An 18,320-nucleotide genomic window follows, 5' to 3' on the forward strand; every position below is an offset into this window, starting at 1 on the left:
AAATGTGGAAGATGGGGGACTTCCCCTATATGGCTTTGAGTAGGAGGAGCTGATGTCTTCCTGATACTCTGAAGCTCAGTTTCCATCTAAACCAGCTTTGGCACAGCCTGCTGGGCTACAAAAGCTGCCTATGGCAAGTAGCAGTTAGAGATGGGGCTGCTCTCTAAGGAAAGGCACAACATAAGCCCTGGAAGCAGAGTTGGAACTAGAAAACAAAGCTGGCAAACAACAGCTATTGCCACCAACTAGAGGACACCCTTCATGTGGATGCAGTGTGCAAGAACACCCTTTCTCCATCCCCTCTCCCCATGCTATCTAATCTGAGATAGCAATGCATACCTTGTTTATGCCAAGACAAAATCACCTCTTGGCTCTGCCAGTGGATACACCCTTAGCTCACTGCAAGAGCAGGACAGACAGCTTTCTAGTCAGGCACTGGTCCTTGTTAAGCTCCTTTCTTTCCAGAGAAGGACATTAACTCTATTCTTCACAACACAGTTATTTAAGGCATATGGTCTGCCCTTAATGGGGCATTTAGAAGAGCCACACTTCAGCAATTTTAACAGAGCACAATTTTGAGCTCACAGCCACACAGTTTATCAGGAGACAGTAGAGAGTAAAACACTATTCAGGGAGGACTGCTCGGGGGCCATGGAGACCATTCATACTCCTGGATCTTCATGGGGTGGGGCTCATGGCCTCAGACATCCAGGTCCATTCTAACCCTTGCAGAATTGTTTGTGCTGGATTGCATATGATGCCATCATTTTATATGGAGGGTCACTACTAGAAACAGCCTTAGGATGCCTCTTTTGTGTCTATTGTAAGGATACTGTTGAGGTGTCTGTCATACCACCTACTTGCTCTATTTATGAACTCTTGGATATTATGATTAGGACCAGGAACAACTGTAAATCTCCTGAGCAATCAATTTATCTAATCAACATTGTGAACTGTGAAGCTGACAAGGTTTCCTATTTTCACATGACTACGAAATTTCACATCACTAGAAAATTTAGAGCCCAAATGCTATCCTCACACATTTTACCTACTCTCAAAAGTCACCTGAAATCCTTTCCAAAACAAGGTGAAGGGTGTGGGTGAGTCAGTAAATATCTAGGTAATTAGTGTATTTTATTTTAATGGTTTCTGTTTCTTCCTCTGCCAAAGTCATCTTTAATAGCTGATGAAAGACAAGTAGACCTGTTTTCCAATTTGGAGACATGAAGTTGCTTTCCTTTCTGCCTCCTAACAAGTCACTCTGCAGTTTAGGGGGCTTTCAGTATGCTAATTCCAGAGGTTTTTGTTTAGGAGCTCTCAACATGCTAATACCAGAAACTTTTCTTAGGAAACAGGCTATTTTGTTCTTGGGAACAACAAAGATAAGATCAATAAAGCATGGCTGTTACTAAATCAATTTGCCAATTTTTTAAAATTTAAGATTCCAACTGTGTATTCCATTCACAAATCTGTGCTTATAAACAGTAGTTCTTTGATGGTGGGAGAGATAAAAAACAGGTGAGGGGACCCACATTTAGAATAGCAACCCAAGGTTCCTAACATCGGACTCCCTTTAGCTAACATTTCGGACCCCAGTGGGCTCGGTGCTCTGAGCCTGCTTTAGCTGCCTGAGATGTGCCAGCACATCAGTGGGACTGAAATGCCTTCACAGAGAGAGAGAAACCACCTTCCAAGTTACCTTTCAGAGATGCTTAAGGAGAAAAGAATGCGCCGGTGGAGGAGGCCAGGGAAGGCAATTGAGAGGAAAAGATGTTCTAGGAGACCTAAACCAACAGGAGATGTGCACCTGTAGCCCCAAATCCCCAGGCTCTCCACTCCAACTCCCTACTGAAAATAATATGAAAGGTCCAGCCAGTTTCATGAATGTAACAGTGGCTGCAGCTGAATGGCAGCTGTGCTGAATTTAGAGAAGTGTGGATTTTCTCAAGGGCAAGGAAGCTGGATTGGAAAGGATCCTATTTTACCTCCTGTGGCCTTGCTCCAACAATTGTTTCCTTGTTTCAAATTCAGCACTTTATTAAAATAAGTAGAATCATATTCGATGGAAGCTAGTGACTCTCAGAAATCCAAAGTCCTGAAATTAAATCTACGTAGTTCACTGGCTGTCTGGACACAGATAATTGTCCTAGTCAGATTCATTAGCTCTGTCACAAGAGCTTTACTTATTTCTGGTATCCCCACGCAAAAGCTTGAGTGAGTGGTGTCAATCTATTCCATGTGTGGGGATTGGGTGTGTTTTCCGGTCAGAATGGGGAAACAAATGAGACAGGCTGTCAGCGTGATTCAAAATTGAGTGTCGTGGACCCTCTGGAGCTGTGTGTTTGCAAATCTGTTTCCTTCAATTACATCTGTCTCATTTTTTCCTTGGTTAATAAAATACAGAGTTTTCGGGCTGATTATTTTTGAGCCTATCTGGATCCTTTGTGGAACTGGGAAGTAAATCGTCAGCTTATACACAAGGTGGCACCCTGTGATTCCAACCAGGTCTGAGAGGAGCGATGCTGCTAAGAGACCGAGCCATAGCCACAAATTTTTATTTAGCGTCTGGTTTTCCCACTACGGTAAATATAAAGGTGGAAGTAGATGTTTGGCATGTCACCACTGAGTGCAGTCTCCCTCCCTATGTCTCAAAGATTCAGAGTTGCCTCAGTAAAGGGCACTGGAACCAGGGGGCTGATTCCAGTTGATTGTAATGAAAGCAGACCCCACATTCAGATTACATATGGAAAACAATGAAGCTTTATTGGTACTGGGCTCATTCCTGGGAACATAAGGGGGAGGGGTGGGGATGCAGTCCACATACCAACCCAATTAACTTTCAATTGGGTTTGCCGAAATAGGGAGCCAATTAGAAAGAATGTGACATTTACAAAACTCTGAAATAACTGAATAACAACTGTGTTTACTAGTATTAAATTTCCTTTCAAAAAGTAATTTATTATTTGGAAGCTGCCTGCCCTGACTGTAATATGGGGAAATGGAAACTGGAATATAATCCCAATTCTTACACTTACTTGATCTTTATTCTAATTTAGACTACATGTAGACAGTGGTTTTATTTTTGATATGGCTTTAAAACTATTTTTAATTCTTGGGTGTTGTTACACTACACTTGCTTGGCTAAATGCATGTCATTTGGAATTGGTCCAGAGCATATTTGAAGTGGACAGATTTGGGAATGACTGTACTCAGTGCATTGTATGTGGAAATTAAAATAGGCTATTAGGCTGCACAATCATTTGAAACAGGTTTTGATAAAGATATTTTATAACAGGATCTACTTCAAAAGTTAAAAAGATATTTTCTGTTTTTAGCACAAACAAGTATATGGGTATTCAACAAATAGATTAGAAATAAACTTTATGAAAAATAATATTTGTATACAAATAAAAGCTACTTTCCAAATGTGAAACAGAGGCATTCTGGTTTGGGCACTGAATCGGAAGCCAAGAAAACACAGGCTGTGTCTCACTTAAAAAGCGTATTGTGTTATTTGCCTCAAACTGTTTTATTCCCAGCTATAATCATTACCTACAGGGCAAGAGGAAAGTGGAGATTTGGGGAAGAAATCTGTTACATGGTCAAAGAAAAAGAACAACAAAACAACAACTACTCCAGTTAAAACCTGTTCCTCTAATAGAATTTCAGGTTTCAAAAAAATTTCTTTGAATTGCTTTAATTGGTTCTAAAATTCCTATGCCCAAAGGTAGGAAGCTGGAGAGAAATGTAGGCCATGATAAGAGCGAGTATGGGCAGCAATGGCTAGGTCAGGTGACAGGCCAATAAGGTAGGTGAACTCCAAGCTGGAGTGGAATGGGGTCAGTGTCACTGAATTTCTCTAGGGAATATCAGTCAACAGATATATATTAGGTGCCTGCTATGTGTGAGGCACAGAACTAGGGATACAGTGAATAAGGGAGCAGATGTAGTTCCTGCCCTCCTTGAGGCTATCGCATCTCTAGGCTCTGGGTTATGCACTCTATTGGCTATTGGTTAAAAAGTCTCAGTAATTTGGATCAGCAACTTTAGAATGTTGAATGGTCAATAAACCGAAGAGCTTGGACAGCAGCTTGGCAATGTGGAGAAAACAAGAGTTTTGGAGTCAGGCTAGACCTGGATTTGAACCCAGTTCTGTGAGTTATTAGTGTTGAAACTTGGCAAATTATCTGAGCCTTAGTTTCCTTATTAGTAAAATTATAATATTTCCTCATAGGGTTATAATGAGAATTAAGTGGACTGCAATTAATTGAGATAATATATATAAAGTACCACTATAGAGACTGGTATATTTTCAATATTCAATACTTCCTTTCTTGAGACAGAGTAACAATAAATACAGGGAATAGAAGAAAGCTATCCCTTCTGAGCCTGAGAAGTGCTGGGCACTCAAATAAAAGCCCTGGATGACTCATTTCTTCAAACATCGCTTCCCCACACCTCCTCCCTTTCAGGCTTGAATCCAGTGCTGACCCCTTCCCAACAACGTCTTGTTCTCCCTTGCAGAGAACTGGAACTGCTCCAGAGGGTATCGCTCAGAGCAGGACATGCCTATAAGCTTGAGGAAGGTATTGCTTACAAGAAGTGAGTCACAGCATCTCCATTGTTTCCAACAACAAAGTGGATGGAAAACACTCAAGCCCGGCTAAACAATGCTGGAAGTCTTGCTGGGCCAAACAGTTAGACTATTTAGACACTGCCATGAAGTCCATATTCATCATTTTGCCTTCAAAGCGGGAGGTGGAGAGAAAAGGGAGGAGGAAGAGGAGGAAAAAGGGAGAAGGGAAGACGTGGATGAGAAAGAGGAGGTAATGGAGGAAGAGAGTTTTGATGTCATACAGAAATGACTGCAGGAATCAATTTTTTTGACTTCTGGACTTCAGAAACCATCTACTTTTCTCAGAGCTAGGCAGAACATTAATCAATTATTAGAAATGGTAACATGAGTTACACTCTTCCAGGGATTTTGTAGGAAAACTGTAATGCTTAAAGACTAACCAAGAAACTTGGTTAAATGAGGTTGATGTCAACAATACCTGGTACTTATTTGAGTCAACTTGATTTTCCCTTCTCTTTAGAACTTTCTCTAACCAGCTCAGGCTAAAGTAACGCCTCCTTTCTCTGAACTTTCCTGGCAATTATTGCCAGTACAACTCATTTGGTAATTAATCATGTTCTAGTGCCTGTGTCATCTTTCTTGTATAGTTTTCTTCAAGTACTTACTTCTGCTATCATTTATCTTTCCAGTTGCCTTGTTCTTCAACTATTTACATCTCTTACTACTATCCATCTTTCCAACCGTCCTGTCATCCCAATAAGGTGAACGCTCCATGAAGGCAGGAACTTGATCTCAAACTTCTTTGAGTCTTCCACGGCACTCAATGTTTTACGCACATCTGCCACTTTGGAAATGTGTGCTGCCTTGGTTAAATTTTATAAGTTTAACTCTTAGGAAGGCTAATATTTTTGAAGTCAGTATCCACCATCCACTAAATAACTCTATGAAGTTTGGGGGACAGGTTCAAGGGCACTTGTTGCGTCTGGCAGCCTCAAACATGAACCCTCACTGCTGCCATTAGCATCCTCCCCGCGAAGGCGAGGATGCCTTACCTTGGAGAGCTCTTTCGGTTAGGTAGTGAAGAGGGGGTGCGGGAAAGAGGGCTGGCTCTGAGTGCGCGTTTTCGGGGCGGGCGAGACGCGGCAGGTCTGCGCCCCTCTGAGTGGGCAGACGGCATGGACCTTCCGCACGTCCCGGGGACGCGCAAATTGGAGGATGCGAATTAGCCGGCGCTCGCGGCGCCTTGGAGATAAGCGCTTTATAAGTGCAGGCTCGGTGGCGGCTACTGTGGCCCTGGTTGACGTCTCCCTTTCCCGCTCACACACTTCTGCACACACGCGCTGCTCGGCGCCTTCCTCCCGGGCGCCCAGCGAGAGGGCTGTCGCGGCCGCGGAGACAGAGGCGCACGCTCGGGGGCGCGGGTTAACTTGCGCACCTGGCACCTGCCACACGGCGAGAGCGCCGGCCGGCGAGCGGAAAGCCGCCGCGGCCGCCGCCCCCTTGTGCCCCAGAGCGGCCGGAGGCTGAGCACGCTCCCGCGGGCCGGCCGCGCCGCGGAGAGAGTGGGTGGGCAGGCGAGGGAGGGGAAGGGAGAGGAAGGAGGGAGGGAGGGAGGGCGAGGGCGAGGCGCGTCCCCGCGGCGGGGGCGCGCTCTCGCGCGGGCTGCCGGGATCGCTCGCCGCCGCTGTGGTAATGTCCGCCATGTTGGCCATGGCGCAGGGAGCGGATCGGGCGGGCGAGCGGCGGATCTAGTGTGTGGAAGCGGCCGCGGGCGGCGGGGGGCTGTTTTCGGGCGGGGTGGGCGCCCATGCTGTGGCCGGGGGCAGTGAGGAGGAGGAGGAGGAGCGGGCCGGCCGCGCTGCACTGAGGAAGGAGGTGGAGGAGGCGGCGGGAGTCCTCCCCCCCTCCCCGCCCGCCCCGCCGCCGCCGCCCGGGCTGTTCCTGTAAGGCGGGGAGACAATGAGTAAACTCTCCTTCCGAGCGCGGGCGCTGGACGCCGCCAAACCGCTGCCTATCTACCGCGGCAAGGACATGCCTGATCTCAACGACTGCGTCTCCATCAACCGGGCCGTGCCCCAGATGCCCACCGGGATGGAGAAGGAGGAGGAATCGGTAGGGACTCGAGTGTTTATTACCCCCCCTTCCCTCCTCCCCCCTCCCTTTTGTCAGTCGGGCCTCGCCATTCACAGAGCGCTTTACGCTCGCTGGAGGGCGCCGCTGCCGCTCCAACGCATGGGACTCTACGCCGGCGGAGTAGCGTAAACCCTCTCGGCCGGCGCAGCGCCCGCCCGCGGCCGCCATGTTGTTGCGTCCCAGTGTTGTGATTAGCTCGCAGCGCTGCTTACGCTGCCGTAAGGGGGCCTTGCCGTAAGCGGCGGCCGGGAATGGCGCAGGGGATGTTCTGGCCGCACTTGGCGTATGGCCTCTGTTTACCTTTTTTTTTCCCCCCTCATTCGGCGCGGGGTTGATTAATGGGCGAGGGATCTTTTGATTAGGGAAGATTTTTTTTTCCCCCTCACTTAAAATTTAGTTTTGCACTGGGTTCTCTTTGAAATGACTTATGGAAAGTAAAGCGCTTTCAAAACACCCGTCATCTTTCTCCTAGCAAGGTAATCCTCGCTCCCTGGCCCGCGGTGGTGCAGCGGGGAGAGGCGGTGCAGCACTGCGGCGGGGGAGGCGGGGGCCGCGACTGTCCAGCGGCATGTAGCGTTAGAGAGCTGCTGACCGGCCGGCTCCGCGGCCCCGAGCGGGACGGCTCTGCCTGCCTGCCTCACCGGGATGCGCCAGCTCAGTGCGCAGCGTTAGGAAGGAAGCGGGGATGCTCAGCAACGAGCTGCCGGCGCTGCGCTATCCCCGTGCCGCGTCTCCGGTGATTGTCATCGGAGGGGGGGGTCTTTTAGAAGTTGAAGATCTAGTGCATGTAAATTGACAGTTGCATTTTTAATAGTACAGCGCTTTTTGGCAAAAATGTTGCTTTTTTCCTCCCTGATTGGTTGAATTTTGCATACGGTTGGATTTCATCTGGCATGACAGTGTTTATGACTCTGGAGTGGTGTTACTTGCGTGCGAAGTTCATAGTAACTGCACCCTCCAGAATTTCTTCAATGAACCTGCGGTCCCGCCTTATTGTCAACCCCGGGTGTGCGTGGATTGGTTCTCTTGCTTCTGTGACTGTCAAAAGAAAGCTCGAGGTTTCTGTGATTGGTTTTCTCTTTTAACTGTTAATATTGCAGGAAATGCTTTTATGCCTCTGATTGGCTGCTCGAGTTCTGACCTCATTGTATTACCCTGTTATTACTAATCTTTGCTGTGATTTAATCACATTTCTCTTTAGTGTTTGATTGCTTGAATGTTTTGCACTTTCAGTAGAAAATGAATATGGCGGTAGTATCAGAATGAATATTCAACGTTCAACTTTTTTTAAATAAATAAGATGAAAACTCGACGTTTATCCTTAAGGTTTAGAGATAAGTACTTCCTGAGAATTCTTTTTGTTTTTTAAGTAAAAATTATTTCTAACTTAGCTCATTTTTCCATGGGAAAGATAATTAAGAAAGTTGTAGTATGTACAAGAATTAATTGAATTAAACTTTAAAAACCACCGGTTTGGATTCCAAAATGTTAAATTTCTGTTAGTTATTTTCTGGGTTTCGACCCCAAAAGAAAAGTGGCTTATGAGTCTTAAAGTATCAATAATATATGTAATTACTTGGATCCTATTATTTTGTTTTGGGAAGAATTTGAATCAAGAAACTTGTTCTAGAATGAACAGTTAGCCCCTGGACGATGTATTAGGTTTTGCAAACAATGATTAGCTATACTTAATTATTGCTTTAGGTCCTTAGTTTGTCACGTAGATCTTGATATTTTATCTGAATTTAGGAAGAAAATTTGCAGTTTAGTTTTTTTTAGTGATGTATTAAAAATAAATGCTTAACGTCATCACAATTTTGTACTATTGACTTTTTCAGTAAAACTTGTGATTTTCAATCTAGAGCATGAGTGCTAAAGTTGGATTATTTTAAGTAGCCTGCTTCAACTGCTCAATTTTAGGAAGAAATCCAAATTCTGGTAGAACTAGAATTGAAACCTAGGACTTCTGACTTTTTGTCCTGTCTGCCTCTTTAATGTTCAAGTGGAGGTTCTTAAAATCAAAACAAAACTAAAGAATTCCTGACAGTTAAGATTTATAAGTCTTTTGCTTCCCAGAATGTCCAATTAGGGTGTTAGTTTTTTCTTTTTCTTTTTTAAATTAACATGTAAGTCAGAAGACTTGTGCTTTCGTGAGTGACAGCCAATTCAATTCTCCCAGTCATAATTACAGAACTTCTGTTATTAAGCAGAATTATTTGCTCATTTAAAGAAAAATGTTTTGCTTTGATAAACAGTTCTAAGCAGCAGTAAAATATCATAAATTTCAGAAATATTTTGTGTTTCACTAGAGTTGTATTTCAGTTTAATTTCCATTATCAACATGTTCTAACTAGTTACCTTTATAAGTTTTTTTTTTTTTTTTTGAGGAAGATTAGCCCTAAGCTAACATCTGTTGCCAATCCTCTTTTTTTTTTTTTTTGCTGAGGAAGGTTGACCCTGGGCTAACATCCATGCCCATCTTCCTCTACTTAATATGGGACGCCGCCACAGCATGGCTTGATAAGTGGTGCCTAGGTCCATGCCAGGGATCCGAACCCGGGAACCCCAGGCCGCCGATGCAGAGCGTGTGAACTGAACCGCTATGCCACCGGGTTGACCCCCTTTCTAAGTATTTTTTTTTTGTAAACATAGACTTGTAAAAACAACAACAAAACCCTTCATTTATGGATTTATAATTGTTGCTCAGCATTTCTAAACTGTCCACAATATGACCCCTTTCCTGCTTGGTTGGCAGAATCCTTTGACATGGCTTTAACACCTTCATTGGTCCACTGCCCCCTTCCCACTCCCCCCCCCCATAAAATTAAGGACTGTCTCTGTGTAGCCATTGGACTATCATTAGTCTTTGTTTATACTGTCATTGACTCAGGTTTGAGTTACGTTCTGACAATGCCTAGATGAGGTAATCTAGGTGTTCTTTGGCATTGGTAGCACTCTATCATTGCTGACCATATCATTCTTTTAGCTCTCTCTTTCCTTTTGAACATGCAGGCATCTTTTACTTCTTTTATTCCCTTTCCTTATTTTCATTGTCTTTAGCCTCAGTTCTGCCAGTTGGCATCTTCCCCATAACTTGGTCTCGGTAGTGCTCCTGATGCCACTTAGTCTAGGTCAGATACTGTAAACTAATGTTTATTTAGAATCTAAACCAGAAAGATCAGGTGATCAGTGATTCTGCCACCTTCCCATGAGTGTTGTGTATTGGTAGTTGATGTTTTTAATAATATTTACCATTTTTTTGAATACTTCTTACGCCCCAGGTGCTAGGCGCTTTACCTATATTATTTCATTTAATCCTTTTTTTTTTAAATAATTTTATTTATTTATTTATTTTTTCCCCCAAAGCCCCAGTAGATAGTTGTATGTCATAGTTGTACATCCTTCTAGTTGCTGTATGTGGGACGCGGCCTCAGCATGGGCGGAGAAGCATGCGTCAGTGCGCGCCCGGGGTCCAAACCCGGGCTGCCAGCAGCAGAGCGCACACACTTAACCGCTAAGCCACGGGGCCGGCCCTCATTTAATTCTTCTTAAAATCCAACTTCTTTGAGATATAATTTACATGCAATAAAACATACCCATTTAAATCATAGAGTTCGATGAGATTTGACAAATGCATGCATCCATGGAAACACAGCCGCAATTCAAACGCCCAAAAAGTTCTCTTGTGTTACTTTGCAGGTCAGTCCCTCTCCACTGATAGTTCTTAGCAACCGCTGATTTGCTTTCTCTCACTGTAGGTTAGTTTTGCCTTTTCTAGGATTTCATATAAATGGAATCATACATATTTTTTGTGTCTGGCTGCTGTTGCTCAGCATAAGGCATTAAAGATTCATCCTTGTTGCATGTATCAGTCCATTCCATTTTATTACTGAATAGTATTACAATGAATTGATATACCAGAATGTCTTTATCCATCCATCTGTTGTTGGATATTTGTTTTCTCTAGTTTTTGCTTTTCATTTAATATTCTTGTAACAGCCCTATGAGGTATTATAGTTCCTGTTTTATAAATGAAGAAGCTGGAGGGTCTCACTGCTAATAACTGACAGGCCTAGAATTCAAACCCTTGCCTTTAATGTCACAAAAGCCCATTCTCATAACCTCTGTGCTTCATACTGACGTTTTACAGAACCCTGAATTATCTTTTGAACTATTATAAAGTTCATTATAGTTTTTGTAAATATTTTTTACTTTTTATAATTTTGGAAACTTCAAAAGATATTGATTTGATTGGAATATTATTAAGAAGTGTAGTTTTTCATCACTTACTTGCTGACTTTTGCTCTTGGCTTTTCAGATTTTCTGTGTTTTTTTTCTTAGCAGTCTGTTAACTTTGCTTCTCTCTGTATTGGCACTATTATGTTTATCTAAGTGTTTACGTTATCTTAAACATGTAAGAAATTTGTAGGAAACTATCCTATTTTATTATATAGATTTTCTCCTGCTAGAATGTAATCTCTGTAAGGGCAAGGATCTTTGCGTCTTTTACTCATGAATGTATTTCAAGGGCCCGGAACTGTGCCTGGCACATAATAGATGCTTGGTAAATGTTTGTTGAGTGTTGAATGAGCTTCTTTTGCTTTTACTATACCAAGAGCTATGTTTTTGTGAAACACTAGCTGTGTGTGTGTGTAATTCATTAGTGGAATTTGGTAAATTATTCTTCTGGGAATTGTTTTTGGTTCCTTACTCTGGTACTCTGTATACCTAAATACTAAATCATTTTTTTCCTCTTGAGTCAGGGGCCTCTTTAAATATAGAATTTTTTTACACATGGGTATGGCTGCAACATTAGTCTTTATCTTGTGTTAATTACTTCTCTCTCATAAATGTATATAGATTTGAGTAAGATATCTCTTCATACCAGAATGAACCAAAGTCTACATGACGCATGTGATTTTGCTTATTTTTAAAGAAAAAGACTATGACTGATTTGAATTGCCATTTCTCCCCTCATATGATTGTTGCCTAATTTTTGTCATTATCTTAATATTTTAAGTGATATTTTGAATGAGAGGGTCAAAATATATTCAGTCTTTCAACCTTTTTAAAGTTATTTTTGGCACTAATATATTTCATGTTTCATAATAGAGGTGTTCAAATACAACTTTGTAAATAGTATGAAAACATTAAGCATTTATTCTTTCAACAAAAGCAAATACCAGCCAGATATTATCTAAGAGCCAGGTGTTATCTATATAAGATATTGGGAAACTATTTAAAGGGATCTGTGTATCAAGAGTATGTGTAAGGCTGTATGCTGAAGTGTTGTTAGGATTAAAAGAAGAATATGATACAGATCTTGACTTCAGGGAACTTAAATGAGTCAGTAAGGTCAAAAACATATCTGGAAAGTTATGAAAAACTACCAGGTTAAGTCAACCTGACAGACATTAAAAGAGCGTTAGAAACAGTTAAATGTCATTGTTAAGACAAGTAAGAAAACTCTTATGGGCATGTATAGAGAAGGCTTCTTGGAGAGATGTAACAGTATGGGCTTGCAGATTTGGTTGTATGGAATATGTTGAAGCAAATACGTGAGTGCAGGAATATTTAAAGCAAGTTCTATGGATGTTAAGTAGACTAAAGGAAGGTTCCCCATGTTACATGTTTTTTTATCTATCCTTCCCCTGCTGATAGAAATGTAGGAGGGTGACACTGTCATTTTTGAGCACATAGCATTCTCTTGGCTCTTTCTCCTTTTTTTGAGACATGCTGATGGCTTTTATTTCTTTTCTTTCTCTTCCGTTGTTCCGTGCTATATCTTCAGCACTAGAAACTATTTAGAACATAGAAGGCACTCAGTAAATATTTGGTGAATGAATGAATAAAAGTTGGGGTGGAGATAGGTTGAAAAAAGATTAGAATTATACCAGATTATAGATAGTTTTGAATGTTAGGCCTAGGAGTTTGTAGGATGGTGTAGAGGAAAGCACTGAGGTGTGAATCTGAGGTCTGCTTCTGGTTTTGATTTTCTTCTTAAGTGGCCATATGATCTGGGAAAGTTGCCTACCTTCTCTGAGCCTCAGGTTGTTTGTCACTACCATGACAGCTACCATTTATTGTGTTAGTGCACGTGTTAGCATATGCCAGACACTTTGTTAAACTCATTAGTTTAGAGCTCATTATAATGGTAGGATGTGTAGGTGCTATTATCTCTTTTACAGAAGAAGAAACAGGTTTTAGAAATTAACTTACCCAGTGTCACTCCTGCCTAGACTAGAACATGGTAGGGTCAGGATTTGAACTCAGGCCCTATGAGTGATTGACTCCAGGGCTCTGATCTTCGCCGTTGTACTGCTTCATCTGCAAAATGAGTGGGTTGAGAACTAGATGATATCTAAGGTTCATTACATCTCTCCTGTTCTGTCATTTATTATTCCATAGGCATGGAGGAGTCATTAAAAGTTTCTGCCTTGGGGAATGATATTATGAAAGAAAGTTTGTGGTGAATCCCTTTTGTAAACACATTTCCTTTTTAAAAAAGAATTGAAGGAATGATTTATCTGTGGTGTACTATTAGATTTCACCTGTATCAGTTCTCTAAAAAGGAGGCCTAAAAATATTGGGTAAGTGGGATCATTAGGTTGGTTTCAAGTACCAGAAACCAAATCGAGTTCCTTTAGGGTTCCTGGGAGTTGTCTCACGGACACCAAGGGAGGGTTCAACAGTCAATACTTGGAAGGCCAGGAACCAGAGCAGCTGTGGGCCCTTCAGCAGCAAGTGATGTTACTATCACTCAGCTCCAACACTTCCCAGTCTTTTGAGAAGTCGCGTAGGATAGTGGTTAAGTGCATGTGTTCTGGAGCCAGGCTATATCGGTTTGAGTCCTTGGGTAGATTAATTTCATCTGCAAAATCTTCTGGAGTTGTTTGGAGGATGAATTGTAGTGTGCTTGGAACAGTTCGTGGCGTGCAGTAATCTAATAATAAATATTAGGTATTATTATCATCGTTCTTATATTTCTTTCAGTTCAAATTCCAGATTCCTGAGAGAGAGGGTGTTATTGGTTTGTCTCGCATCCAGTATCTACCTTCCTCTGTGTCTGCCAGTCAGAGAACAGGGGACGATAGTAAATATGCTAGTAAGGGCTACCCTGCGGAGCACAGGCCTTTAGCCAGGGAGGTGCCCTGAGAGATCTGCTGCTGATGGGTATATAACATCACGATCAAAAGTTATGAAATTAAATTGTTAAATTGTTTTAATCTGTGGTTTGACCCAAGGTGAATTTGTATACTTAGTGTGTTTTTACAAACCCTAACTTTGTAAGATGTTTTAATGAGATTACAATATTTTGTATTACATTTTTAAGTGAAACTTGGATTAAGGACTATAAAAGAAGTCTCCAAAATCCTTTTAAAGAAAGCAAACTCTTCACACTTATTAATTTTCAAAGTAGTAAGAGATGAATTTTGTGTGACCTCAAAGAAATTATTTAACCTTCCTGGCCCTTAGTTTCTTCATTTGTGAAGTAGAATTGGACTGAGTGACCTTTCAAATACCTTTGGCTCTAAAAATTTCTTGCATCTGTGAATCCACATGTCTGCCTACTGGGCATATTGTCCAGAATGTTAATCACATGAAAAGAACTAACAAATGAGAGACTAAAGATTAGGAAGCTATTAATACATGAGGTTTAACTCTAACAGTATTGCATTGCTGTCAATTTGGTCTAGAGTTCTTTTTTTATGAGGATCAGATTTGTTTATCCACGATCTGGTGCTAATTTTTCCTCAAGATCAATAGAGCAATCCACTGTGTATGTTTTGGATATAATCAGTTCCCTTGCTTTCATGAAGTTTTCTTTCACTATCTTTACTACTCTTACTCTTTACTTTAAATGTTCTGAATTTTTGTATAGTTTTAGTTCATACCTCTTGAGTTTGTTTTAATTTTCTAACATTTCATGTTTCTCGCTTGAGGGGTGTGTGTGTATGTGTGTGTATGTATATGGATGTATGTATGAGAGAGGGAGAGTGCACGTGAGAGAATTGACTCATTTTCCCAGTCAGTCCAAATGCCTTAAGGAAGGTGTTATGTCTTTATTTTCTTCAGTACAGGCTAGATAGCCACCCAGGCACTCAAGTGATAGAAAGTTTGTGATACAGGCATTGACCATGATCCTAGCCACTGGGACTGAGTTTGATTGTATTTCTAAACATACAGCTCTGCATCTTCATTTCATTTTAAGTAGAGTTGAAGTAGAAAATCGTAATGGATGCATGGGGGACAACATGAGGAGGAAAGGCTGATAGGTAGGAATAAACCGTGAAGAAGACCAGAGTAGATAGCAGGAGGTCCATCATGATTATTTGATTGTATCTTAAAACTGATTCTTGATTTTTGCCTTGTCTACACTTAAATGGAAAAGAACTTCAAATTTATGTACTCCGTCAAGCAGGTCTGTCCCTTGTGGGATTAATGCTGGAGGAAGATGGCAGTCACTTCCAGATTCTCCTTAGCACCATTTCCTTATATCTGCTTTTAGGTTTCTTTTTTCTTATCAGCTAGTATTACTGTGCAGTCAGAGGAATGCAGAGTAGAAGAGTCAGCCTGTCTGCTAGCTCTCTAACTCATATCTTTACCTCCAGCTTTCTTACTTCTTTGTTTGTGTGTGGGCAAAGGACGTGAGGTTGTTGGTTAGGGAGTTGATAAGCAGCCCTCAGTTGTACTGCTAATTTGATGAAGTTGTTGGAAGTTTGAAATTGTGACTTAGGTTCCAATCCTGGCCTCTGTCACTGTTCCTCTGGGTAATATAAATTACTTCATCTCATTAAGCCACGTTTTTTCATCTCTTTAATGAGAAGTATCTCTGGTGATTTTAAAGACTAACTTTTTTGTAAAGACTTAAGATAGTACTGTATACAGGCAACTGCTATTTTTTTAAATTATTAACAAATTTCAGTTATACAGGATAATAAATGTGAAGTAGTAAGGAAGACTAAAATATACAGAGTATCTCCGTACATTATTCTGCGGTATAGTTTCACATTTTTCCACCTGCCAATTAAAGATGTTTTTACAGTTGTCAAACATTAGCAAATTGGTATGTGTATTGTCCTCTTTCCATCTCTGTTTCCTGGCAAAACAGTTAACAATCAAATTGATTTAAAAAATTAAAGACTTTGAAGATCAGCAGCCAAGAGAACTAAATCTTCAGCTAATCCTCGGAATAATAATTGAGTTTTGAATAATTGATAGTTAAATATTGTATTTGGTTTTTAGAAATGATTTTTTTAAGATTAGATGGATTAGTTGGTCATGGGGGAAAATATAGTGGTGAAAATCTGTTCAATGGGTGGTGTACACTAGAGAAGCGAATGAAAAGAGATGTTCTAATATACCAGGGAGCTCTGGGATGAACACTTAAGTTTGGAACCTTGGGAAAGCATGGTGAAGAGGGTAATCATGTCCTTTATTTGATCCTTGAGATGTTTCTCAGTTGGGATGTTTTTGGTATTCAGTTCATAGTTGGTGGTGTGGGACTGTCACAGGCAGACCACGAAGTTTATTACATCGATCTCCTGTCCACTGATTTCGTGTAGCATTTCAACTGGGATAACCCCAAAATGTTTTCTCCTCAATTTCCAAATGGGGGCTATTGCACCTGATTTGAGAACTGTTATTCAATGCTGCTTAACCTTTTTGTGACTTGGATTCCCTTGGCAGTCTGGTGAAGCTCCTCAGAATGATGTTTTAAATGCGTAAAATGAAAGTCCATAAACCAATATATTGAAATATAGTTATCAAAATATTAAAAAATTTGTAATTGACACACTTTATTGACAGATTAGTAACAAGATCTAGAGTTGGGTCTAATTATCTTAAATTTGAAGTAGTGGTGAGTATAAACAGTATTTTGATATGTGCAATCACTGTAATACGACAATGAAAAGATCTGTGATTTCTGTTGTATTGCTAGTCACAAATGTTAGTACTACTGTGGACTGTTGCCTATGTTAGTAATTGAAGGAAATGTCAAATTTGTTAGAAGTTAATGAAAGTAAAAGAATGATTATTTTCTCACCCATGTTCATGGAACCTCAGTTCTTTCTATGAATGTTTTGGGGATCTATGACCTGAAGTTCAAAACCCCTCAGAAGAATTTCCACAGCCCAAATGGCAATCCCATTCCTGTGTCCCAAATATATAGTCAGGCTGCAGATTTTATTCCCGTCACTGTAAAGGAGATGCTATTATAAACAAAATTGTATTATTTTCACGTTTAAGACATTTTCTAGTTTTTTCTAACTGAAAAATAATAGACCCATATGAATTAAAGATAAAAATTAGTAGCACAAAATGATATACATAAGTACGTGTCCTTCCTTCCCCCACATCCCCAGGCACTCTACGGGGCAGCTGTTGTTAGCATCAGGTGTGCATGCATGTGTATGTGTGTGTGTGTGTATCCTAGAAAATTTCTAAAGAAATGCTTTTTACTTGGTGAAGTGAGAAAATACTTCTTGTATTCTTTTTATAAGTGAGTAATATGTGACCTTAGAGTTAGTCTCTTAATCTAGAATCATAAAGTTAGGCAATTTTGATTTTAAATTTCTTCCCTTTAAAATCTCTGAAGAATTGGCAAATGGTAGCTTTCTGTTGGATTGTTTGGAGTTTGGCTTTCAAACCTTAACCTATTATTCTCATATGGGAATTTGGTTGCGATTAAGCCTTGCATTGTACATAGGACTTTTGTTTATGTTCCTATGTATAAAATATATTAAAGTCAGATTAACTATTGATTAAGTGGCTTGTCAGTGTATTTTCTCTAACAATTATTTATGGCCTTAAATAGCAAGTTGGGTCAGAAGAGCAATAATAGGGTACACTTTTGAAGAAACCTGTCTTATTTCAGGTATCACGTTGGTAAGCTGGATCTTTCATACAGATTGTGCTCTCTCAAACTTTCACTGTAGTTGTGATGTTTATTCATTTAGTAAATAGCTCCATGAACACAGCGACGTGTCTGTATTACTTTTGTATCCTCCACCATATGGTACAGTGAATGACACGTGGTAGCTGCTCACTAAATATTTGCTGACTGAATGAGCATTGACTGCTGTATACTTTAGACACAAAAAAAAGGGATAAGATGTGGTACCTGTCTTCAGGCAGCTTATAGTCCCGTTGAAAAGAGTTGTACACAGATAACTCCATATGATGTTTAATGTGTCGTGTAGAAGATAATGTTGTGGGAACTTGTGTCGTGAGGGACATGGTTTGAACAAGAGTATATATGAATTCACGTAATAGCTAAGTGAATATAATATACTATTGAATTCATTTTTACAAATTAGTTTTCAAATTATTTCCATATACCAGAATGCCATGAGTTTTTTTAGATGCATGTCCTTGCTTTCATATTAGGAAGTGAGTGATGTCCAGGAGAGTTGTTAGAGGGTTGAAAGAATTTTTGTGGTCTAATGTAGATTCACCTTTTAGGACAAGCAAACTTGTGTTAAGAACAGTGCCTGTTTAAAGAATTCTGAGGAAGAGAAACTTTCTATTATGGAGGATGGCCTAAAGAAACAGTGCTGCTTGATTATTGTATAAATAATACGTACTTGTATAATACAGATTTTACTTA

The 18,320-nt window shown here is 40.7% G+C and overlaps 1 protein-coding gene across 1 annotated transcript in view; it reads left to right on the plus strand.

Annotated features, from left to right (window-relative positions):
* The first annotated feature begins 6,267 nt into the window (after nucleotides 1–6,267).
* EPC2 (enhancer of polycomb homolog 2) overlaps nucleotides 6,268–18,320 on the plus strand; it is a 128,081-nt gene continuing 116,028 nt past the window's right edge. The window contains exon 1 of the mRNA XM_058548927.1: nucleotides 6,268–6,688. Within this exon, the coding sequence (XP_058404910.1) occupies nucleotides 6,536–6,688 (153 nt within the window). The 5' untranslated portion in view covers nucleotides 6,268–6,535. The remainder of the gene's footprint in view (nucleotides 6,689–18,320) is intronic.

This window comes from Diceros bicornis, chromosome 10 (assembly GCF_020826845.1).
Source record: "Diceros bicornis minor isolate mBicDic1 chromosome 10, mDicBic1.mat.cur, whole genome shotgun sequence".
Lineage (NCBI taxonomy): Eukaryota > Metazoa > Chordata > Mammalia > Perissodactyla > Rhinocerotidae > Diceros > Diceros bicornis.